Below are 24,980 nucleotides of genomic sequence, written 5' to 3' on the forward strand. Positions count from 1 at the left end.
CAGCGTTGAGAACTGGGAAGATTCAGGGTTGACGCTACCCGAGCACTCGAGTCCTATAAATTATACAGCCAATGGGAACTCCTGTACCATCTACTTAGTTCACAAATTTGAAGGTTGTGCGTATGTATAGTTTATTAAATGGTTTTTCACAGCACCAGACTAACAGCTGAAACCAAAGCAGGCTGTCAACTGACTGTAGGGCCCGATCAGGGGTGCAACAAAACCTATATTTGGTGGGAGGATAACTGGTGATGGGAGTGAGCACTTTCTAAACTGGACATCACAAACTTGGAAGCTCCGCCCCCTCTGTTCAACCCCAAGGGTTGTCTGGCATGGGGCCCAAGTATAAAATGGTAGCAGCCCAGCATTACACATAGGCGCGCGCACACACAATTATACATTAACTCACTTAAACAACCCATTCACCATACATTCACTCATTTACATGCACACCCAGCCCCTATACATCATACACTCATTCACACGCACTCACTGTCATGCTGCGCTATTCCCGAGCCTTTCTGGGCTGCATGGAGGGGCCGTCATGTCATTGCGGTGGCCATTTTTGCACCTAAAATGGCTGGCACGAGCCTCTGCAGAACTCGGAGCTGCAGTCTAGTTGTCACGACTACTCTGGCTGGAGTCATTTATGCGCCAGAGGAGTCCACAACCTTGCATCTCAAAGCTCGGAAGCCTTGCTGGTTGGTTTGTGCTTCCTAGCTCAGCGCTCCTTCGTCCTTGTTCCCATCTTCCTTCTCTGGTTCCTCCTCCTCCCTGGCTGCCTGCTATCCTTGGTCCCCAGTTCTCCCCGTTTCCTCCTGTTCCTGATCCCTTCCGAAATTATGCTTGCTGTTCGTGCTTCTTACCTTGTTTTGGACACAGTTATCCATCGCTGCCTGCTGCATTCCTCAACAAAATGTACAGGTTTTTTCCCCTCTTTTTGGGTTTTTTCCTATTTCTGGGCAGTATACCCGGTGTCAGCCTGCTTGGACTTTCTAGTACTAGCAAGGTGGTGTCAGACGAAGCTCGCCCCTTTCTTCATGAGACCCGCACAGCAAAGAAGAAAATCCAGTTACCATCCAAGAAGAAGTCTTCCTCCAAGTCTTCTCAGGTGAGCCCTGGCTCTTTGTCCACAAAACCATGAGTTTGAGCTGATCTGGTAGGTCGTGAGGAAGTACAGTCCGCACTTCCTCACGACCTACCAGATCAGCTCAAACTGACAGCCTAATCCTGTCCAGATTTAAACTCCAAAAAGCAGGTGGTATGAGCTTCCCTGACCTAGCTTCAAAACTCTGGAACACACTGCCTACTTCCATCCGAACCGAGCCGTTGTTCCTAACTTTTAAGAATAATACCAAATCTTGGCTGTTCACGCAGATTCTATGAGGCTCCTTCACCTAAGCTCTGCTACCGATTTGTAATTTATGTCATTGGTGTGTATATATGTGATCTTGTACTGTTATTTTTGTAAATTCATAATTTGCATATTTTGTATATATTGTAACCTGCATCTAAGAATAGATCAAATAAAATAATAAATAATAAAATAGCACAACAGAAGGATTCCTGAAGTGCCGCTCCAAATCGCCAGACTGCCATTGCCTGGCCCTAGCCAGATTAAGCAACTAAAATTGCATTACGGCTACATAAGAGCTTCACTAACTTTTTGTATACTGGATAAATAATTCCAAGTAGACACACTCAGAAGTCCTAACATCACACTATATGGACAACAGATCGTCAAATCTACCATTGGGGAAAAACTGATCTTCCAGTTAAAAAATACATGTCCTGAAGATGGCCCTACACTTGCATAAGTGACCATCCCAGACAAGAGTGGTATACATTTAAGGGCCGAAATATATGTCGACCTCCAAAAAGGAACTCAATGTATTTTTCCTTTGTCTCACTTGCATAATGCACTGAATGTTATGCTACAAGAAATAATCAAGTTAGAATACCCCATGTTTGTATTAGGTTCTATCTGAATGAAAGTGTTTAATGAGGATCATGGGATCAAATGTTAATTGTTTTTTAACATGTTTTTATGAAAAATAATTAAAGAGAACTTTTTGTAATAAAACTAACCCAGGTGACCTTTCCACTTATCAATAAGGTAGAACCTTTTTTCCTACCCTGCTGTCTATCAAGGACTTCTAGAGAGAGGTCGTCAGTCGGTTTCTCCTTTTGATACTGTTTCTATACAAGGTACAACAAGAGACACAGGCTTGTGAACTTTGGAAGATTCTTCCCAGCAGTAACCCATGGGGTCTTGTAGCCAAAGATGGTAAACTCTTAAGAAACTCCACTCTGTACATACCCTCTCAGGAGTTAAAAGGAAAAAGTCTTGAACCTCTGTCACGATTCCACCTTCTCCGGACATTGAGGAGTTAAGGTCACCCTGCAGAACCTTGAGAGATTTCTGGTGGCCAAAGATGTATGGAGATGTCCAGACTTCTATTCAAGCATGTTCCATCTGTGCTAAAAAAAAAAAAACCAAACATGACAATAAACAACCATCTGGACTACTGTATCAGCCAGCCCTTCCTTTGTATCCCTGGCAAGTCAGTGACACAGATTTAATTGTGGAGGCATCTCCTTCCAAATGATATACTCCCAAAATGGTGACCATTGATCTGTTCTCACATGGCTCATTTCACTCCACTCCCTAAACTACCTTCTGCCAATGAAATGGCAAACGTTTTTCTCTGAGATATTTCGCCTTCATGGGCTCCCGTCCACAATCATCTCAGATCAAGGAACCCAATACTTGTCCAGATTTTGTTCCCAGTTGTGCCGACTACTTGGTGTGGAACAAGCCTTATCCTCCGGTTATCAACCAACGAGCAACAGAATAACCAAAAGAGTAAACAAACCCTGGAACAATATCTACGTTGCTTCTCTTCCCAAATACAGGACGACTTGGTAACCTTGCTTCCAGTGGCTGAATTCACGTATAACAATTCTGATCACTCCTCAATGAAAGTCAGCCGCTTTTTTTTTTTTTTTTTTACAATCATGGATTTCATCCCTCGGTCTTGCTGGTGGACTTTACCGGCACCAGCCCTGTACCTTCAGTGGATGCCTGCATCAGCGAGCTGGTTACAACTCATAGGACAGTCAGAGAGACCCTGCAAGTAGCCCGAGAGAATACCAAGAAATACGCTGATTTAAGGCACCATCCCTTACCATTATACAACATTGGAAAGAAGGTTTGGTTGTCTTCCAAGTACCTCCCCAGACATCTAAAACCTAACAAGTTGTCTCCCCGGTATTACGGTCCTTTTTCTGTAGCCAAGGTGATTAACCCTGTGGCCTGCCAGCTTCACTTACCTGTTACTTGGAAGAGAATTCATCCAGTCTTTCACAAGTCACTCCTCAAACCATCAACTAGGACTGCTCGGAACCAACCACCAAATGGAGTTTGAAGTTTCTAGGATATGTGACTCCAGATACAGGCGAGGGCATCTTCAGTATCTTGTGGACTGGAAGGGCTATCCTCCCAGTGAACGCTCTTTGGAGCCAGTCTCCAACTTGCATGCCCCTCGCCTGGTCCGGTGCCATCACCTCCTTCATCCCCAATGGGCGGATCATTCAGAGGGGCATACTGTCATGCCGCGCTATTCCCAGCCTTTCTGTACTGCAGCGAGGGGCCGCCGGGTCATCACAGGAGCCATTTTTACTCCTAAAATGGCTGGCGCACGCCTCTGCAGGACCCAGAGCCGTAGTCTAGTTGTCACGACTACTCCGGCTGCAGTCATTTATGCACTGGAGGAGTCTGCAACTTTGCGTCTCAATGCTCAGGAGCCTTGCCGGTTGGTTTGCGCTTCCTAGTTCAGTGCTCCTTCGTCCTTGTTCCAATCTTCCTTCTCTGGTTCCTCCTGCTTCCTGGCTGCCTGCTATGCTGGTTCCCCAGTTCTCCGCATTTCCTCCAGTTTCCTCCTGTTCCCAATCCCTTCTGAAATTGTGCTTTCTGGTTCCGGCTCCTTACCTTGTTTTGGACAGTTATCCATCGCTGCCTGCTGCATTCCTCAACAACATTTACAGGTTTTTTCCCCCCTCTTTTGGGTTTTCTCCCGTTTCTGGGTAGTATCCCCGGTGTCAGCCTGCTTGGACGTTCTAGTACTAGCAGGGTGGCGTCAGAAGAAGCTTGCCCCCTTTCTTCTTGAGACCCGCACAGCAAAGAAGAAAATCCAGTTACCATCCAAGAAGTCTTCCTTCAAGTCTCCTCAGGTGAGCCCTGGCTCTTTGTCCACAAAACCTGACAGTCATACATTACATACACACTCCTTGCACACATTATGAGATAAAACACAACACCCTTTAACACTGCTACTTTCAGAAAAGGCTTCCCCTCACATCTCTGCCTAACAAAAAGCAAGTGTGCACACCAGTCCCTTCCCCTCAGATGTAAAAAAACAACGTTATATGTTCATTCGCATCCGTGTGGAGGGAGCTGATGTGTGCATTTGATTGTTAGCCAGAGAGGTGAGGGAAGACTTTCTGCACGAACAGAGTAAGACTTTCAAGCCACAGGTTTCAGAAAAGGCTTCTTTCGTCTCTAACAAAAAACGATTTCGCGCAGCACCATTGAGCTAATCAGGTTTTAGCTCCTCCCCTCAGCTCACATTTCGGAGCAGGTGGCTGAAGCACGATTATCTCAATGGCGTTGCACCGCACGCCTGGCTCAGATCACCCTTGTGCTGGATGAAGGCGCAGAACAATATTTCGGGGTGTGCTGCCATTAGTGGTGTCCCCCCCACCCTCAGATTATTAGTTTGTTCCTGGACGAAACAAATGAGAGGCCAGTCATTCTTGGAGGTGGGTGGGGGAGGTGATTTAGTGTTGGCAATGGCTAACCATTGAAGGGGAAGGTTTCCAGCCCTCTCAAAGAGCGACAGGCTGAGTTTGGTTCTCAGATGATGTTCCAAGACTTTCCAGAGGGAAGGGCACAGCACGTATAAAGCTTTGCCACCAGGCTCAGACTGGCCTATTGGGCAATAGGACCATGGCCGAACGAAAAACCCAAAATGCCTGTTTGGTCAAAGTGGGCCACTGTTTGGGCTAATGTGTGCCTGTTTGATGAGTTACTTCACTCTGCATCTAATAGATTTGTGGGGTGAAAATACAGCACCAGAGTGACTGACATTGAGAGGCCATGCTGGGCCCCTACTATGAGAGTGAAGCTGGCTTGTGTAACGCCTATTGGAAAGTGCAGGCCAGTTCAAAACATTTGTTTTCCGACATAAGGCCTAGTGAAGGAATAAAAATGGGCCCATTTCAACTTTAGTAAATACAAAAACAGACTTGAAGGTAAGTGTGCCTTAGAACTTTGATTGTAACTGTCCAATGGACACAAACAAAAAGAAACACGTGGTGCGGTAGCTGCTGACTTTGTGTAAACTGGGAAAAGGCACCTTAGAAAAATGTAAAACTTCAGCGGTGTATGTGAAAAGAAAAGATACATTGAACACCCAAATAGAAGGAAAGTAAACACCAGAGCAGAAAGTAGATCTGCTTTGTAAACAGACTAAATCCTTTTGTGACCGAAGACCTGGATCCTGCCCTCTAAAAGGACACAGTTACTGCAGCTCAGGTTGAGAAGGCTGTTGAAAGCCTGGATTGTGCAGAGTATCTCCCATAAGCACGCAGCCTAAGAGGAACCCTGCCTCTCACCACTGTAACTAGTTCTACAAATGTCCTAGCAGGCCTCAGAAACATCCAGAAAGCCAATGGTTGAAATCCTACCCTCATTTAAATGCGACCATATTTGCTTCCAGCTTTCCAGTCTATCAAACCTGGCCGTTCAGGGCCTAGGGGAGTCAGTAGGTAAAAGGGATTTACCACCCCCTTTTCTTGGGCATGGTTTATGAGAGTGTTTGCTGACTTGGTTAAGGAGAACATTCTTTTGCCGAATGAGGAGTGCGGGGGGCGGAGAATATTTTGCTAAATTCTCAGGGATTTGCAAACATAGCAAATTCGATTTCTGGTACACAACCCCTCCAAAATTCGTTATTAAAACGATTTCCAAGTGTAGAAGTCACCTGGGTCACAATTTCTCTTGCACGAGTCTCCATCTTGGGGCACGCACTTCTATTCCACACCCCGTCCTCACTTTGACTGGCAGGCTTGCTGAAGGGCTGATCGTTGGGCACACAGTTCAGTTTTACCACCTTGGGTCCTGGAAGCTTCGCTCCCTGCTCCTCGGTCTGGAGGGTAGCCTTACCATGAGGCTATGCCATGGTAACAGTCAGAGCAGAGTAACATTAGATGAAAGAAAGGCACCAGTCCATCACTGCATGCAGTACCCTCACTCAAGTGGTGCATAAGATACATGTCTTCTTACGCGTGGCGCTTCCCTTGCTCATGCATTGCACGTTTCTCAACTGTACATGCATGGTTAACCCAAGTGCCAATACATGTGTGAGTGGGTCCGGAATGTTTTAAAAGTAAGGTTCAGGTGCTGACTGACAAAGCAAGACCATAATTGGCGTGTGACTAATGCATTGGGCAGGTGTTCCAGGTGTAAATTATAGCAGTGTCCTCTACTATATTCAGTTACCCGGGGAGTTATACACAAGCTCCCTTTCCTCCTATGGCAGTGCAACCCAGAGAATGACTGAGCGCCACCCAACATTTGGTCCAGACGTCAGTGACGGATCAAGCCACACCTCTGCACTCTTCACAGAGCCTTAGACAGCATCCCTTCACTAGTCCTCTACTAATTGAGCAGTTGCTTTAATTACAGATCGCTATTTGCATGCAAACTGATGCTCCGTTTCTCAGGTTGGTTCAGACAGTCTAAAAAAGCCATTCCACCTGCAGTGCTTCAAAGTCATAACCAATAGCAGGAGGCACAATAGAAATATTAGTGACCATGTGTATATTGCACACCACAAAGCAATAGGTTCTTTGGCTCACTCATGGCAACACCCTTTAACACCATGGCCCTCGCCTGCTCGCAATATACGTTCCGCTCTGGGCAACTTCCGTACCCATGGTTGATCATGTGTACATTCTCTGAGGCCCATCACAGCTCTGGATCTATGCTGGGGATGTACATCTTTCATGTGACTACTGATGTGTGTCTTGCATGTATACGCATGCCTTCCTCGTGACTGCCATTTAAATGAGTCCCATACCTATATGCCTGAACACAAATACCCTCATGTCAGACTGCCAATAGTGCCCTTGAAATGCCACGTTATTCTGATTCCAGCCAGGATAAAGGAAGTTTGGGGGCATTCAGGGGAGACCCCAGGCTTACATTGATCAATACCAGTGGTCGAGATCAAGCTATGGTTTGCGATTGGGGAGGGGGGGGGGGGGCGGGAACTGTTTTACAGACCTATTCAATGCCTTCATTTCTGGTTGAAAAATACCCCCAAATGAGTCTTTGCGAAACCCCCCCCCCCACACCCCCAAAACAAATGTAAAATGGCCTTGCGCAAACAGGATTGTCACTGTTGCTACAGGATCGCTCAATTAACTACGTTAGTGTAGGTATGAGTCGTGGTTCGTGCCCACCAGACGGAGTGGTGAAGGGGTGAAATGGATTCACTGCTCTCTACCCCAATCACAAATCTCCCGTGCTGAGCAGATCTGAAAACTCTGGGAAAAGAGATGGCACAACCATGGAGATACCCTGCTCAATCGTTCCCTAATCTTGCAGATTGGTCCTGTACATGGAGGTTCAGTCTGAAGCTACTTCAGAATGTCTTAAAGTGCGTGTAACTGTATAATAAATGTAGGAATATAACCTCTCCTGCAGAGAAAAATGGCTTTTATTTGCCGTTGTACTGAATAAAATGCAATTTCCTATGCATAAAGTGAATGGCGGAGTCCCAAGTCTCCTGTTGGGGGGCTTCTCCAAACTGGTTTGCCCTGGGTTTCGCAAAAATCTGCAACACTTCCAGTGCAGTGGTATTTAGCTCCACTTTGCATGGTCTCATCAGCAGCAAAGATGCATTGGTGTAAAAGTCTGAAATGAATGCATTTGTGAGGCTAGAACGAGAAGCAACCACCAATCATGGCTGTTAGTGGCAGTATAAAACCATGAACATTTAAATACCGCAACAGTCTTTCAGCGTTTAAATGGAGTGTACACAATTTGTGCCTTCGGTGTGTCAGGAAATGGGTGTGGGGCCTCTACTGAGATCAAACATGAGTCATACACCTTGTTCAATGGAATTTCTTTCACTGAGGGCCTACAACCACATTTTAGTTCACTGCACTCTTTAGAGGGGAAATATCAATTAGCCATCAGTCTAGTCCCACCCACAAGGGTAGGCCACCACCACAATGCTAGGTAATTCTCTCAAGAGTACCATCAGCAACCCCAGACACGTGTTCCAGCCATGTTGGGCACCAGTCAGGTGAAGCTCAGCCTCTCTAAAGCACAATGAGCAAGGGGTCCACATCTGGATTACCTTCGGGTGAAACCCCAGGTTTTACCAGAGAACGTGTGGGAGCCCCTCTACAGAGAAACAGGGGGGCAAATACCCTGTTCTATGGAAGTTCCTCCACACAGGTCTACAGCCAGGTTTTAGCCCACTGCACCCTTCACAGAAGAAATATCCCCCCCCCTCGGGGAGGGGGGGGGGGGGGGGACTAAAGTAATGCATGATTAATTTGGGCCAGAACAAGACAAGCGGCATCTGTGCTCTGCCACATTTGACTTACTGCAGCACTGTGCCACACAGGCAAAGGCTCGAACTTCCAATGTTGTGTGAGGGGCGTGCCGCAGGCTCCCTTTGCCCCCAGAGCAGCCCAAGCAATGAGGGGGACTGAGTGAGATTAACAAGCTTTGAAGCATGTAGGAAAGGAGACATTCTACGGCAAGGAACAGCCCAAGCCTTACAACAAAGAAGCACTGTCCAAAGACTATGTATGGCCAAGACATTTTAATGTTTGAACTCTTTACTCATTCCATTGATTAACACTCACTCGGTTTGCTTTACTTCCTTGCTCATGCTTCAGTCTTTCACAGGCATGTCAGATGTCACATTTTGCCCATTCGTTTGGTCCCAGAATGCCCTTTGATTGTATGCAAATCGGCAGGACAGTCCCTCCTGCACATTACCCCCCTGTTCTACTTGAAGTGAGCATGAGCTTCTGGACCTGCGGTGTCGCTCAGCCCCCTCACCGCACCCACAACTCCTCCCACAAACGGAGGGGTTAGTACCCACAGAAAGCTTTGTCCATTTACAGCACTGAAAATAATGTAAACCTTGCAAAATAAAACATACCATCTTCCCTCCTCCCAGGGCCTCCCGGGTGTGCACCCTCTCCCAGTGTTGGGCCCATCACACTGCCTACACAGGAGTTCCATTCCCTCTCGGGAAGGGTAGTTTGGAATCCAGTACCACTCCAGCAAGAGGCTGACCGTTTGCCAAGACCAATATGGAACCAGATCACAACCCCTTACTGATTGTTTTAGAAGCTATGCAAGAAACACAAAATGAGTTATACAAGAAACAATGAACTAACAATGGCTTGAACTGAAAGGGGACTTTATGATGGGCCCATTAAACAGTTATAGGCGAAGGTTCTTAAGACGGACTACTGGAGAAGCTGCAAGCACTTCTGCAGTCAGAAAGGCAACAGCTGGCACTGTTCACTAGAGTGGCAATTCTAACAAAGTTGCTGGTTGCTGAGGACATTTGACCCAGTTAAAGAACAGGTTCTGTATGCAGCCACATTTGAACACTTGTTTGCACCAGCCTAGGGGTCCGATGCCTGGCAACATCACTTTATGCAAGACCATGTGAAGACATGAATCCCTCGTCCTAGTGCCCAATAGGCCAACTACCCCAATTAGATCAGCCCTATAGTTTGCACAGCAGATGTGAACTAAAAAAAGAAAAGAAAAAATCAACCCGAGGGTTGAGGCCTGCAAGCCAGAATATGGCCTCGTGATGCTCTTCCAGCCAGCTAAAGGAAAAATACTGCTGTTTAAAAACGCCTAACAGCAGGCCCGTCTTCCCCTTCACTTTTAGTCCTTTCCCTGGAAAGGGAGAGAAAGTCAATGCCTGGCTATTAAAGGAATCTGCATTAGAGATTTGGAAATAAAAGATATTCTTACTCCCTAGGAATCTAGTAGTTGTGCAAGTGCTTTGGATATTAACAAGTGAAATCTCTCTGCATATAAATTGAAGGATAAGTCAGAATGCCACTCAAATCTGTTTTATGATCGATGTTGATATGGTCGGAAATCATGTTTCTGATGTTTGTTAATCTGCTTAGAATCACAAGCTGTGCATAGGTCCGACATCCAGTGGTCACTGCGGAGTATTGCATTTTGTTTTTCGTAGTCGAAAAGGGGACGTCGACAAGGCGTGTCTGTAACACTATCCCTATAGTGACGTGCATTGTACCCACAATCCCTCACGCGTCGAGGTCCCTCAGATTGTTTTTTCCACCCAGCTTCTGGTCGCCTTACGCGGAGCTCCTAGAGACATTGCAAAATACTTACTACGGACCTCGGTCCTTAATTATACTTATTATATTGTTAAAGATCCCTCCACTCGACGTTAGCTGTGAAGCTGTTTCTCCGCCGAGCAAGTTTGACGGAGGGGAAGAGACGGAGGGGATCCTTCGGCGCTGCCGAACACGTGGCCTGGCCTCGCCGGCCAACAAACAGTAGGGAGAGTGGGGGTTCGAACTTTTATCTTCTCTTTGAGAATGTCTTTCTTTCTCCCCTATCTTTCCCTTGGGGTTATCACCAGTTATTATTGCCTCAGCTATGGAGAGGACACCTTTTAAGTTTCGCCCACGCTGTAGGGGCAAATACACTTGGAAGGATAAACACAAGCTCTGTAATCGTTGCTTGCCCCTCGATCATGAGGACAGCTGCGCGGCCTGTAAGCTCTTGAAACCAAGAACTCTTAAAGAACGGAACATTAAGAGGTGGGCGGACTACGCTATGTCGAAGTCAGTTTCCTCACCCGCCGCCGCTGTTACAGAAAGTGACGAGGAGGGTGATAACTCGACGTCCATTACGGAAGTCATTAACCCCCAGAAGGAGCGCTCGCGCTCCTCGACGTCCGTCCCCGGCCCCGACGGGCTCGGATCACGCCCTGCTTATGGGGATGAACACCCCGGCGACAAGGACGCACATAGACCCCATAGACCTAAGCACACAACCCACGGCTCTTCTTCGTCAAAGACGAAGAATCCATCAGCGCCGAAGGGGACGCAGGGCACTCCGGCGTCTACCTCAGACCATAAGGGTCTCAAGCCCCACCCGCAAACGCAGCCGCGACCAGCGATTGGGCTTTCATCAAACACGGGCGCTACCTCAAAATCATCCGACGTAACGCTCCATAGAGCGGCCGTCGAGGAACAACGCGTAACGCAGGCAACGTCGACACCAGAGCCCTCTACTGACGAACTCGTTGTCGAGAGCCTGGCGAGAATTGTTTCCGAAGACAAACGTAAGCGGACGACGAAACAGACGTCGAATACCGCACAAAAAGCTATAGAAACGCCGAAAAAGCACAAGAGTAGCCAGGAACTGCCCCCTTCATCTAAGGACACTTCTGAACTACCGGAGGGCTTTTCTGAGGGCGACGGAAACCTTTCTTCGACGTTGTGGGAGCGTTCTAAGCGTTTGGAAGGTGAAAACACTGATTTCCCCCCTCTAGACTATTCAGGGGTCCCCCATGAGACCCTTGAAAGGCCCCATTCTTGTATGGAGAAAATGGAAAGGTTTTTGGGAAGCCAAAACCCACCCACACACAAAAGACCAAGAGAATGGCCCCAGGATGACCCTAGGGTCAAGATCCCTAGGCTGTTTCCCCCTTCTACAGACGTATATGACCTCACTGAAGAGGAGCAATACCTCCAGAAAGATGAGTGTTTGGGTGGAGAGGAAGAACATGAGGAAGAGAGGTTTGAAGAAGATCCTTACACTAGTGCAGGAGTTTTTGAAGAAGATACAGCTACCTCGCAGCACTGGCAATCCCCATCAGTGCAGCCTTGGCAATCCCCATCAGTGCACTCAGACCCTGATGCCTATCACCCTTCTCCTCCCAAGGATTCACCTATTGGAAACACCTCTCCGATAGATGACCAACCTTCACTTAATGCACTATTGCGCAAGGCAGCAGCGCTTTTTGAAATAGACACAGGAGAAACTCTTCCTGACAGACTTTGTAGAAAAAGTTATTAAAGAAAAAGCCCCTGTTAGTCAGTCTATTCCTCTCCTGGCTTCTATAAAGAGAAGAATAACTCCTTCCCTTTCCAATCCTGCATTAGTCAGAGGGGAGGGGTCAACCCTCGGATAGAAAAGCTCTTCAGCCCTTCGTCCTCTGACCCTTTGTACATCAGAGGACATTCTATTCCGGACTCCCTTGTAGTTACTAATACAAGAAAAAGAGCGGGGGTACCACTATCCACTAGTGAGGCACCACCTGACAAAGAGGGCAAGAAGCTCTATGCCGCCTTCTCAACTAGGATTGCAAATAACAATTCCCTACTAGCTAGCTACGCAGATGCACAGTGGAGCAAGCTGCGCAGCGAAGCAGAGGACGCACCAGAACCCCTGCGTTCACGCCCGTTAGCTATAATCTCAGAGGGAACTCTTGTAAACCAGGGCATTGTAAAGAACTCCTTAGATGCCGCAGAGACGGCTGGCCGTTCCCTGGTTCAGGGAATACTTCTCAAACGCCATGTCTGGCTGCGCAATTCGGGATTTAAGCCGGAAACCCAGGCTTCCCTGATAAATAAGCCCATAGAACAAACACATCTGTTTGGGAAAGCAGTTGATGAGGCCCTAGAACATGCGAAGAAAGAGTTTGATACCATCAAGACTCGACCAAATTTCTAGGCCCCCTAACAGACGCGGCTATGGCAATAGACGCTCCTTTCGTGGCCAACGCCAGCAAAACCAACAGCAATTTTACTCTGCTACCAACTGGCCCTCTAACCAGGGTAACAACCAGTTCAGTCAAAGAGGCCAACGCCGTGGCAAAGGAAGAGGTCGCGGCTCCAGCCCCAAAGGTTCCACGCCCAATACCAACCAATGACCCGAAGATTCGGGTCCCCTCCCATGCATCACCAGTCGGGGGCCGGCTAACATCGTTCCCATCAGCATGGGAGGGAATATCATCAGACCGCTGGGTTTTATCCACCATAGCCCACAGATACTGCATCGAATTCAACGGTTCCCCGAAGTACAGACCCCCACGGAACCGACGCATGACACCGGAACACCTCACCATCCTTCAAGAAGTAGAAGAGCTACTGAAAAAAGAAGCTATAGAGGCTGTCCCCCTATCCCAGGTAACAGAAGGTATTTATTCAGTGTACTTCCTTGTACCCAAAAAGGACTTAACCATGCGCCCTGTATTAGATCTGCACCCAGCGAACAAGTTTGTCAAACAAAAGTTTCGTATGGTGACCTTGCAGGAAGTAATCCCACTGTTATCACAAGGGGATTACATGACAACACTAGACATGAAAGATGCATACTTTCATGTTTTAATGTTGCCAGTGCACAGAAAATACCTCAGGTTCAAGAGAGAACAAGCACTACCAGTTCAGAGTACTACCCTTCGGGATAGCATCGGCACCAAGGGTTTTCACGAAAGTACTGGCAGTGGCAGGGGCCCACCTGCACAGGTTATCCATCCCGGTATACCCTTACCTCGACGACTGGCTCATAACAGGGGATTCTTACGAAACATGCTTCTCCAATACCCAAAAGACCGTAGACCTTTTGTCCCAACTGGGCTTCTCCATCAACGAAAAGAAGTCCAGCTTAGACCCCAGCCAAATCAAACAATTCCTAGGGGCTCTAATTCGAACAAAGGACGGCCTCGTCTTCCCCTCCAACGAGAGGGTCCAAAACATGCGGTTTCAGATCCCCCATTATGTGGCAGGTCGAGAGGTGACGGTACGCAAAGCAATGCGCTTGCTAGGGATGATGGCGTCATGTATTTATTTGGTACCTCACGCGCGCCTGCGCATGCTCCCAATGCAGGAGTGGCTCTACAGCCAGTGGTGTCAGGCCAGCGGACAATGGGACGATCTAGTGGTGATCTCGCAGGCCTTGGTTCTCTCGCTACAGTGGTGGACAAAAGAAAACCTGTTATTAGGGAAAACTTTTGCCACACCCGCAGTGGAAGCCACTCTAACCACAGACGCATCCCTCACAGGATGGGGGGCTCACCTATCCCATCAGACTGCTCACGGAGCGTGGACTCCGAGCTTAGCATCCAAGCATATAAACCTGCTGGAACTACTAGCGGTGTTGAAAGCACTGAAGGCCTTTCAGGAACACCTACAAGGAAAGACAGTGATGGTCCTCACAGACAGCACCACAGCCATGTACTACCTAAACAAGCAAGGGGGCACTCACTCTCCAGGACTGTCCAAACTGTCCCAAAATATATGGAAGTGGGCTACTACATGTTCCTACTATCACATGTACCAGGGGAACTCAATCTGCTAGCAGACAAACTCAGCAGAGACTTCCCCCTGCCCGAAGAGTACGAATGGTAATTGCACGAAGACATCGTCTTAGACGTCTTCACGCAATGGGGATTCCCAGAAATAGACCTGTTCGCAACTATGGAGAACTCACAATGCCAAAGTTACGCCTCCAGGCCCCCAGAACCAATCCAAGGGGAACGGTCTATCGATTCAATGCTCAGGGAAATTTGTTTACGCCTTCCCCCCCCCCCCCCCCGACTCCCCTTCTCAACAAAGTGGTGCACAAGATGCACCAGGAGCAGGTTACCATGATACTAGTGGCCCCAATGTGGGCCCGGCAGCCATGGTTCGCTCACTTGATGGAGATGTCCCTATCTCCCCCCAGTGAAACTTCCCTGCCCGTACAACATGCTGTCACAGGACAAGGGCAGGACACTGCATCCATGCCCTCAGACCATGAACCTAGCAGCCTGGCTCCTGAGATCATAGAATTTGGACATTTACAACTCCCGCAGAGATGTATGGACATCCTCAGGGAAGCCAGAAAACCTAATACTCGCCACTGCTATTCTAGCAAGTGGAAAAGATTTGTCATCTGGTGTAAAGGTAAGAGCATCAACCCGGTTGACTGCTCTCCCACTAACATTGTTCTGTACTTGACCCATTTACTGGATTCAGGTCTAGTGTTCAATTCCATTAAAGTCCACCTAGCGGCACTTTCTGCATACACCACTTCCCAACTTAAAGTGTCGTGGTGGAAGATACCAGTTATCAAAGCCGTCATGGAGGGGGTAAAGAGAATAACCCTCCGATAGCTAACCCAGCTCCCGGATGAGACTTAAATGTGGTACTTTCTAGACTCATGGGCCCTCCTTTCGAACCCATGCACAAGGCAACTTTTAAAGATCTCACTCTTAAGACTGCTTTCCTAATAGCTATCACCTCCATTAGGAGAGTAAGTGAACTACAGGCTTTTTCTGTACTAGACCCCTTCGTAACAGTTCACAAGGATAAGGTGGTTCTACGCACACACCCAAGGTTTGCACCAAAATTCATCTCGAAATTTCATGTAAACCAGTCAATAGAACTACCAACGTTCTTTCAAAACCCTTCCAGCTTGGGAGAAAAAAAGTCTGCATACACTAGATGTACGCAGAGCTGTCATGTTCTACATGGAAAGAACCAGACCACTGAGAAAGACTAATCAGTTTTGTCTCTGTGGCAGCAGGAAGAGAAGGAGATGCAGTTTCAAAGTCCACTATATCTAGATGGATTGTTCAATGCATCGCCCTGTTACACTCTTGCTAAGAGTGAACTACCCTTCAAGCCAAGAGCACATTCCACTCGAGGCACTGGGGCTTCCATAGCGTTCATTGCAAATGTTCCCCTTGAGTCCATCTGCAAAGCGGCTACCTGGAGTTCTGTGCACACCTTTACAAAACACTACTGCCTAGATGCACTCTAGATCTGACTCCCAGGTGGGACAGGCAGTATTAAGACATCTTTTCTCTACTGTTCCTTCTCATAACCCACCGCCAACTCCGGGTACTGCTCGCTAGTCTATGCACAGCATGTGATTCTAAGCAGATTAACAAACATCAGAAGACAATGCATTACTTACCGTAAAAGCATTTCTGATGGTTGTATCTGCTTAGATTCACATGCGCCCACCCTTCCTCCCCGCTCGGATGGAAGGAACATAGACATCCTTTTCTATATTTCTCTTTCGATACTCACGTCTAGAAGGCTCCCTCAGGGCAGAAAAATACAAACAGAGGGACCTCGACGCGTGAGGGATTGTGGGTACAACGCACGTCACTATAGGGATAGTGTTACAGACACGCCTTGTCGACGTCCCCTTTTCGACTACGAAAAACAAAATGCAATACTCTGCAGTGACCACTGGATGTCGGACCTAGGCACAGCATGTGAATCTAAGCAGATACAACCATCAGAAATGCTTTTACGGTAAGTAATGCATGGTCATACACATCGTGAAATATTAGAGTATGGTTTTCTCACTTATTGAATGTTAAATTGAATATAGACCAACGTGGGGATGTTCTGCTCGCAAATGAAACCACTCCTTTATACCCAACATGGAGGTAAAATCAAAGATTTTCACCAATATCCTTTGTCTCACCATATCCAGTCTTTAAAAAAAAACAAATGGTTGTGGTCGATGCCTTCTCATGTTCCTCTGGTGGGGAATGTGAAAGCAGCTAGTTACCCTTGCAAATACGAAATAAAAATGATACATTAGTGCAAAATGAAACTAAAGCTGATTTTTCCAAAACACAGCCATCTTTGTGCTTTCAATGCTTGGTCTCTTTTCTCTACAGAAAAAGCCATAATCCTCCCTTTCCAAGCTGTTGGAGTTTAATAGGTGGCGTAATTAAATGGTTAAAGCCTTTATTTTGCCCAATGCAATGAAGCCAAAATTGCTTAATTGAAGATCAGTCCCAACAAAAAAAGACAAACTGAAAGCCTTTGTTTTGGCCTGAATGTGACGCATTACATTCAGTTTGACATTGCTGATCATTTTACCTGTACAGAATCCTCCATTTTGTTCAACCTTCCCTGGAGTTCATTTCTCTAGATGTGCTCGGGCTAAACATTACAGTATATTCTACAGGAGACCTGTGAGGTCCACGATACAGACTCAGATAAGTGGCCTTCAATGAAAAGGGAATGGAGACTGGAACTTGCACACTAGTCTGGAAGTAAACAGCAATTCACTTAATTAGCAGTTGTCTCACTTCACACTACCTTAATTTCAAGAAACCAGAAAACGAGCAGTGCCACGCAGCAATATGTTTTGATTGTGTATTAATTCTGGGAACAAATTGGTATGCATGCAAGAATTTCTTTATATGTCCGGTACATTAACTGGCCACAGATCTTAATTGTGCCTCTACAAATTAAGATTTGTTTTCTCTTTCAAGTCCCAACCTCCAACTGGAAGGGTTTCACAAAAACTAAAATCAACGCCTGGTTGAACAATGGCCAATTTGACAGAATACCCTTCCACTTTTGATTCTCATTTATAGAATCTGATGCAGCTAGTGTTCATATTTACAGCATTAAAGTGCTAAGAAATGTTACAAGGAGAAAAACCCACCATAAACTGTACCAGTCGATTGTATATTATTGACTCAACATCTGAATACAATTGTGTGGGATTTTCAGGTCTCAGCTAGTCCTGCTGTACAGGTTGAAATTCCATCGTGTATAAATCTCATGGTAGTGTGAAAGCTTGAGTCATCTTTGCATTTCGCAAAACATTGAATGATTGGACAGCATTTCAAGTTTTATCTTGCTTTAATTGTTGCACATACATTGTAGCATAACATGGTTAATACCTGCCTACTTTGTTTTATTTCCTTGGAAAGCTTGAAATCTGCTCAAAACGTTTCATATTGAAGATTCAATTTATTTCAGAATAAACGCATCCATATTACATCAGCTATATCAATTTATTGCATGGCTATTTATTGTACTCTTAAAATAAAGAATTAAACGTGATAAATTAAACCCGTGAGAAATGGCACTGATTTTTATGGATAATGCTTAGACACCAACACAAACCGGCACAGAAGACTTGGCATGTATTGTAGTCAATATGCAAGGAAACTGCCATTGATGGCAAGAAATGCCAGATGTTCCAGGCAGGAAAAGATACATGACCACTAGTTCCGAACAAGGGGCATTTCTCTTAACCACCCATTTCACTACTTGGACCATTGACATTAGTAGCACCTAGGAGGTTCAGGGTGATCAAGGGGTGGATCGCAACCTTTCCTTCACAAGCAAACTAGATACTTCAGGAAGAGATGTTCCAGAAGGCATTAGGTCAGTAGACTGGTTAAGGTTCGCATTAGGTGTTAGTCAGAATCAGTTCCATTCCACAAGACGCTAGGAAACAATACAATTATCTGCACACTTACTACCCCCGCCCCATTTTGTTGGAGTCAGCCTGGCCAAGAAAACCCAGTCAAGGCACAAGCTATGAGTGAAACCATAATCTAGGGTTGCCCCCATTCCAACCCGCTCAAGAAATGTTGCGATATCCATTTTCCATGTCTGCAATTCAAAGAGTAGCAGAAGACCTGCCCTGCATAGGGTCTACAATTTACCCATTGAATTAGTCCGATGCAGCGATTTTCACAGGTGAAAATGGATTACCACAGTACATACAATCATCTAACCAGGATATGAGCTTAGGGGCACTTATTTGGTGAATAGCTAAGGGAGGTTAAAGCAGCCTTAAACACTAGGTTTGGACATTTTGAACACTTTGCCATGCTCTTAAACCCCTTGATGCCCATGCGCCCTTGCAACACCTAAACCACTTGAAATTACAGATAACATATTGCTTGAAAATATTTTCAAGCTTGAGAACCCACACGGGTCACCAAACTTAAAAAAAGAATCAGTAGATTTGACTATTGCCATTTCAGAATATATTTGGTGGAAGGTGCAAGAAGCTGTCTTATGCCAACCTCAGTGAAAGGTGCAAAGTTTCATAATGCACCAGTTACCAAATTGGCATGATGTAAAGTATGTGGGGTCTAGAGGGACCCAAGCAGGGCAGAAGAGCACGTGTGCCCCTAAATCGGAGACACAGATGGGCAAAGGCTTTGGAGAAGAAATTGCTACATCAGCTAAACAAGCACAAAACATGTTCACAGGAGTGACCATTAAGAGCATCAAAGCCTTTTCTGGAATATTTAAGACAAAGCGATGCCACAAGATTACACGAAACCTTTAGATATGAAGGTATTCATATAATGGAATCATTTAGGAGCAACACCACAAATATGGAACTGGAAAAGACAATTCCCTTTAATAACTACACACTAGGTGAAAAAATGCCAGGACTAAGCTCTGGTTCATGCTCAAGCAGACTCATCCTGCAGACATGTGAAATCTGCAATAACGAAAACATTAATTGCAGGCAAAATACGTATTTGATGAAAGACCACTGTCACACACCCCACTTTAGACAGTGGTGGCCATCAACAAGACGAATAGGACTAAGAAACATGTCCAGGTTCAGGGCTTAAACATCCAGTTGCTTGGCAATTATTCCTACAAGACTAACAGCTTTTGTGTTCTTACCACCACCCCCTTTACCCTTTGTGCCAGTCTGTCCTACTCACTGCATAGATTACCTCAGGACTCTGCCCACGCCCCCACCTGCATCTACATCCGACCCCCAAATGAGGTTTAGGGTCGTTTTTAGAAAGTTTCCCCCAAACAGGATATACCAGTGCAAATGACCAGCAAGCGATCCCAGTGACCCAGACCCACCCAAGGCCAACGCAGGGTAAAGAATGAAGGCCATGGGTACCTTGGGGTGGGGCAAACCAACCATCCGAGACCAAACACTGCTACTCCTCTCTCACTTCAGGCAGTGTGCACACCATTTCCCCTGCATCTTCTCCTCCCTCCACCTGTGCTGCAAGCTAGCCTATTAGCACCCATACAACAAACATTAGGGCATCATGTACATCTGAAGTAGGATGTGAAGCCAGAAGTCTAGGCTACACAGTGGGGCGGGAGGGGGGGGGGCGCAAGGGTTTAGATAGAAGTGCACATCTATGGTAAGTTTAGTAAAGAAATTCGAGGATTATTTTAAATAATTTTTAGGTGCGAGGGAGGAACTGGAGTCATGGCACAAGACCGACAACAGTAAAAAAAGATTCAACTTGGGATCCCTCCCGTCCCCTGTACACTTTCAAATGTTTGGATTAATCCAATACAGTTCAAATTGAGTTAAACATTGTACATTTTTGTTTCTAACAAATATGGTCAGACACAGAAGTGTGAGATGAAAATACACCTTGGCTGTAAATATTAACAAGAATTATAGTTGAGAGATTTACAGTGCATGGAAACAAAATGGAATCAATAGATGAAGCTCAAATTGAGAAAAAAAATGGAGTCCAAATTAAATGACGATGCGTTTCGAGGAAGTTTTCTTCAAAAGGCCAAACGTGGACTCTTAATGTAAAAGGAAAAACACAAATTCAGTAAAGAAAATATTGTAGACAATTCATAACATTCAATATTACAATTTAGAAAATGTAGTGACATTTGTTGTAACATGTCATAATATGCATTGTAATACATGCAACATTATAAGATGAATTATGTGGTCCATGTTTGAGAGAGAAACTGAGGGTCAATTGATACACCCCTTCCTGTAAAATAGACAGCAAAACGTACATCATATTCTAGTTCAGTGGAATGATCCCTCTAATTCAGGCTTGTCCAACCTTTTTGAATGTGGGGCCGAAGCATGAACTTTTTGTCACCCGGAGGGCCGGAGGGCCGGCGAGCCAAAAGTCAACACCCTCACCCAAAGCAGTATATTCAAAATCGATGGTGTGCGACTTGACACAATTGCATCACAGGCAGTGATAGCCATGCAGTCCCAAAGATGTGTCAGGGACAGTGATCAAAGGTTAGTTTGTTGTGATTTCTTCCACCAGTTTGTGATATTCTACTGAAACGGTGGGGGCGACCGAGCATAGCAAGGGAGATATAACGATCTAGGGAGGGTTTGGGGGGGTTTCCCCCCCCCCCCCCCAAAGATTTTTTTCCAAATATAGGGCTGAAATGGTGCATTTCACAGCAGGAAAAGTGTCCAAAAAGCCATAAGTATACAATCAGTTCTAAAGGGGAACATGTACATTCCATGTCACCAACAGCAGACAAGAACATTGTAGAGCACAACACATTTTAATGATCAATGTGGCCACAGTGTAAGACAGCACTGTCACTGATGTAACACATTGGCATGCTGGTTGTGGCCAAAATATGCCTCTGTAGAAACATGTCTATGCTAGTTGTTCCAAATTTAGGACAGCATTGTCCTGTAGAAAGCATGATTGATGCTGCCCGAGCCTGTGCAGTGTGCCCAATACATATGCCAACTTATCTCTGTAATAAACGTTCATTACTTCTGTGGTAATGAAAGAAGCATAATCCCATTCAAAAGATAAACTGTTGAAAATTGATCCTCCAAAGGTGAACCCAATTGAAGAAAGGCGATGCGAGCCCAATCTAAAAGTATGAAGGACTTTTTTTATTGCATGATTAGTCACTTGTAAAGTTGCAACTTGTAAAGCATTCAGCACAGTTAAGAATAATTCTAACACTGAACATATTTTCAGTGTGACACTTGGCATTGTTTTTGCTTGCACAAATGCTCAATATCCGCTGGCACACTTGATGTGGCAATGCGGAGTATTCCAGATAGGTGTCCATCTGTCAAAAGTGATCTTGATTTAGTTTTTATGCTCTTCAATCTTGAGAAAAGCTGTTCACAGCAATACGTGCTGCCAAAAAGTGCAATGAACCGAAGTGCATGATTAGACAGATTTGGGAAAGAGTCCCATGTAATGTATTTACTATAAAATGTATGCAGGGTATGTTCAGAAAAGGCTCTCTTCAGGTCACCATTACTTTGCATGTCAATTAATTCCATTTGAAACATGTCAGGAGCATTGGTGACATTAGTACCAAACGGATCTGCAAAAATCTTCAGCTCATCACTGTGCTCCCTGAAATCTGAAAATCGGTTTTTAAATTCATTCAAAAGATTCCCAACCAGTGCCGAATACTTGTCATGGTTGATGCTGTGAGCAGATCTTGTCATCACTACTGTGAAATGAGTAGCATTTTTTTCATTCAGCTGTTTCTGAAACAATTCCAGCTTATGAACAAAGGATTGGATGTGCTCATACAGCTTGTTCACAAACTGTTCCTTCCCTTGCAGTTTTATATTCAGGTCTGAAAGATATTTTGTTATGTCAACAAGGAATGCCAAGTCATTCAAACAGCTCGCATCTTCCAAGAAGGTGACATCTTTCCCTTTGTTCGTCATGAATGTTTTAATTTCATTAAGCAGTGACCAGAATCTGGATAGTGTGGCTGCCCTGCTAAGCCAACGAACTTGGCAAAAGTAGATCACATCATCATGGTCTGCTCCCATCTCCGCAAGAAATGCTTGGAACTGTCTATGGTTGAGCCCTTTTGCCCTTATGAAATTCACTGTAGAAACAACCTTTTCCATCACATGCGTCATCTCCAAGGCCTTTGCGCACAGTTGTTCCTGGTGAATGATGCAGTGATGCGTGATGACATTCTGGGGAACTGACTTTGCCATTAAACTGACAAATCCATTGTGTTTGCCGATCATAGCAGGGGCCCCATCAGTTGTCAGACCACAGAGTTTGTCCTCTGGCAGATTGAATTTCAACAAGACACGTTTCACTTCATTGAAAATGTCTTGTCCTGTTGTTTTGCCTTTCATTGAACATAGGTCAAGTAGCTCCTCAACAATTTGGAATTCTTTGGTCACTCCTCGTACAAAGATTGCCAGTTGGGCGGTATCACTCACATCTGTGCTTTCATCCACCCCCAAGCTGTAAAACTGACAGGCACCCAATCTTTTCGTCAGTGAGTCTGCAATGTTTGATGATAGGTCATCTACTCGTCTAGCAATTGTCTGATGTGAGAGACTGATTTTCTCCACCATTGCTTGTTTGTCAGGGAATGCCACAGATGTCAATATTCCCAAGCAATCTTTGACAAATTCTCCATCGGACAATGGTTTCCCTCTCCTCGCTATGGCCTCGGATATCAAGTAACTCATCTTGGTTGCTGCCTCAGAGTTCTGTCTGCCAGCTTTGAAGAACGACTGTTGCCCGATCAGGGCCTGCTTCAGCGAGTTCGCCCGATCAATCCTAATCTGGCCAATCAGGTTGTCAAATTCAGTGGCATGTTTTGTGGTATAATGCCGCTTGACATTGTATTCCTTGTAGACAGCTACTTTTTCCTGGCAAATGAGACACAAGATGTTCCCCTTTTGTTCGCACACAAAGAAATCCTTGGCCCAACTATCCTTGAAAACACGACATTCAGCATCAATCTTTCTTTTCTTCTGATTCGCCATCTATTGAGAGTTGGGTAGGTTTTAGTCATATGAAAGCTACGTTGTCACAGGCCCATTACAATAAAATCAATTCAAACTTACTTGTATTGCTAAGTAATAATGTAGTGGTTTTAATATAGGCAGAACATTGGGCCACACTGTATGGCATGATTAAAAAAGCCTCACTCATACTATTGTCCCACAAATCTATAACAATGCCTCTAGAGAAGCAGTGTTTGGCACGTGATATACAAGTCAGTGGGGGTGGGTGCGGACACAGGCTGTGGCACCCTTGTGATGCTACTTAAATATGAATTAATGCAAAGGAATGCTCTTATTCTCACGTGGCAGGCAGCCAGAGGGAGATAAAACACTAAAATGCCACAGAAAAAATAGTAATTGCTCTGTCAGCTTTGTTCTAACGCACATAAACTCAGAGAACAACATGTTTTATTTGTTACGGCGTGCTAGTTGCCCGAGTCTTCCAGTTTTGTAGTACTGCAAATTAAAGGCAAGGCTATTAACCAGTACACATAATGTCATTGTATAAGTGGGAAGGCGCAATTTCTTTCACAATGCTTTTTTCCCCAAAGTATATATGACCATGACCAAAGCCCATGACCCCTACTTTTGCCTTTGGCCCACTCTTTGCCCCCTCCTAAATTTGAATCCTGATGACACCACTAGATTGACCAACTATGGCGGCTCATGAGGAGCAGGGGCAAAATTAGTGAGCTGCAACTAGATCCATTTCAGCCTATATGTCTGCTACCATAGGTGACTGGTCCAGGGGGCACCATAGGCAGTAACAGTCCACCGCCACGGCCCAGAAATAAAATAACTCGGGTCCACGTACCCCACAAACACTGAACACATTTCCTACAAGAATGGAATATGTATCATTAATATCTTTGTGTATAGATCCATATTGTCAAATTACTATGAGTGGAAGCAGACGTCCAAGGGCATTTAATCAAAAGGGAAACACTGCACAGCGAAAGGAAACAAAAACAAGTTCCAGAAGATACCCAGGCCAACACAGGCTGCTAGTAGGCTTCTGTACACCTGTCATCCCCCTGAGGCGCTGCATGTGTCTGTTTCTGAGGGCCTGCTCTCTGGCACTGGGTGGTACAATGTCCACCTTTGTGCAGTCCATGAACCAATTACTCAAGACTACCATATCATGGAAATTACCAACTACACCCACTGATTTGGTATGTGAACATTGCATTGATGATACCCAGAAGGTGCATGATGGTGCCATAATGCACGTTCCATCAAGGTGTCCCACATCACGATAACGGAGCAATGGAAAACGGCGGATAGCATTGGCAGATAGTCTTGGAAGCAAGGCCACGCAGAGCAACAGAGGTTTAAATCTGAGATCCGCACTTAGAAACCGAACTCAGGTATTACATTTAGCTTATAAAAAAACAATTAAATAAAATGCTACCATATGGAAATATGTCAAGTTGAATGGGACATGTTGGCGCAAGATTGTCCCAACTCACAAAACACGTGACACTAAGTTGAACACTGCAACTACAAGAGTGAATATTTATCCCAAATCATATATGTTTGGGGACTTAAGGCTTCACCC

General features: G+C 45.5%; 1 protein-coding gene across 1 annotated transcript in view; it reads right to left on the bottom strand.

Annotated features, from left to right (window-relative positions):
* Positions 1-23,401, bottom strand: part of LOC138567879 (general transcription factor II-I repeat domain-containing protein 2A-like) — a 62,342-nt gene extending 38,941 nt beyond the window's left edge. Inside the window, exon 1 of the mRNA XM_069646373.1 lies at positions 21,910-23,401. Coding sequence (XP_069502474.1) covers positions 21,910-23,401 — 1,492 coding nt within the window. The remainder of the gene's footprint in view (positions 1-21,909) is intronic.
* Positions 23,402-24,980: the final 1,579 nt, after the last annotated feature.

This window comes from Ambystoma mexicanum, chromosome 2p (genome assembly GCF_040938575.1).
Source record: "Ambystoma mexicanum isolate Mex_15411 chromosome 2p, UKY_AmexF1_1, whole genome shotgun sequence".
In the NCBI taxonomy this organism is placed as follows: domain Eukaryota; kingdom Metazoa; phylum Chordata; class Amphibia; order Caudata; family Ambystomatidae; genus Ambystoma; species Ambystoma mexicanum.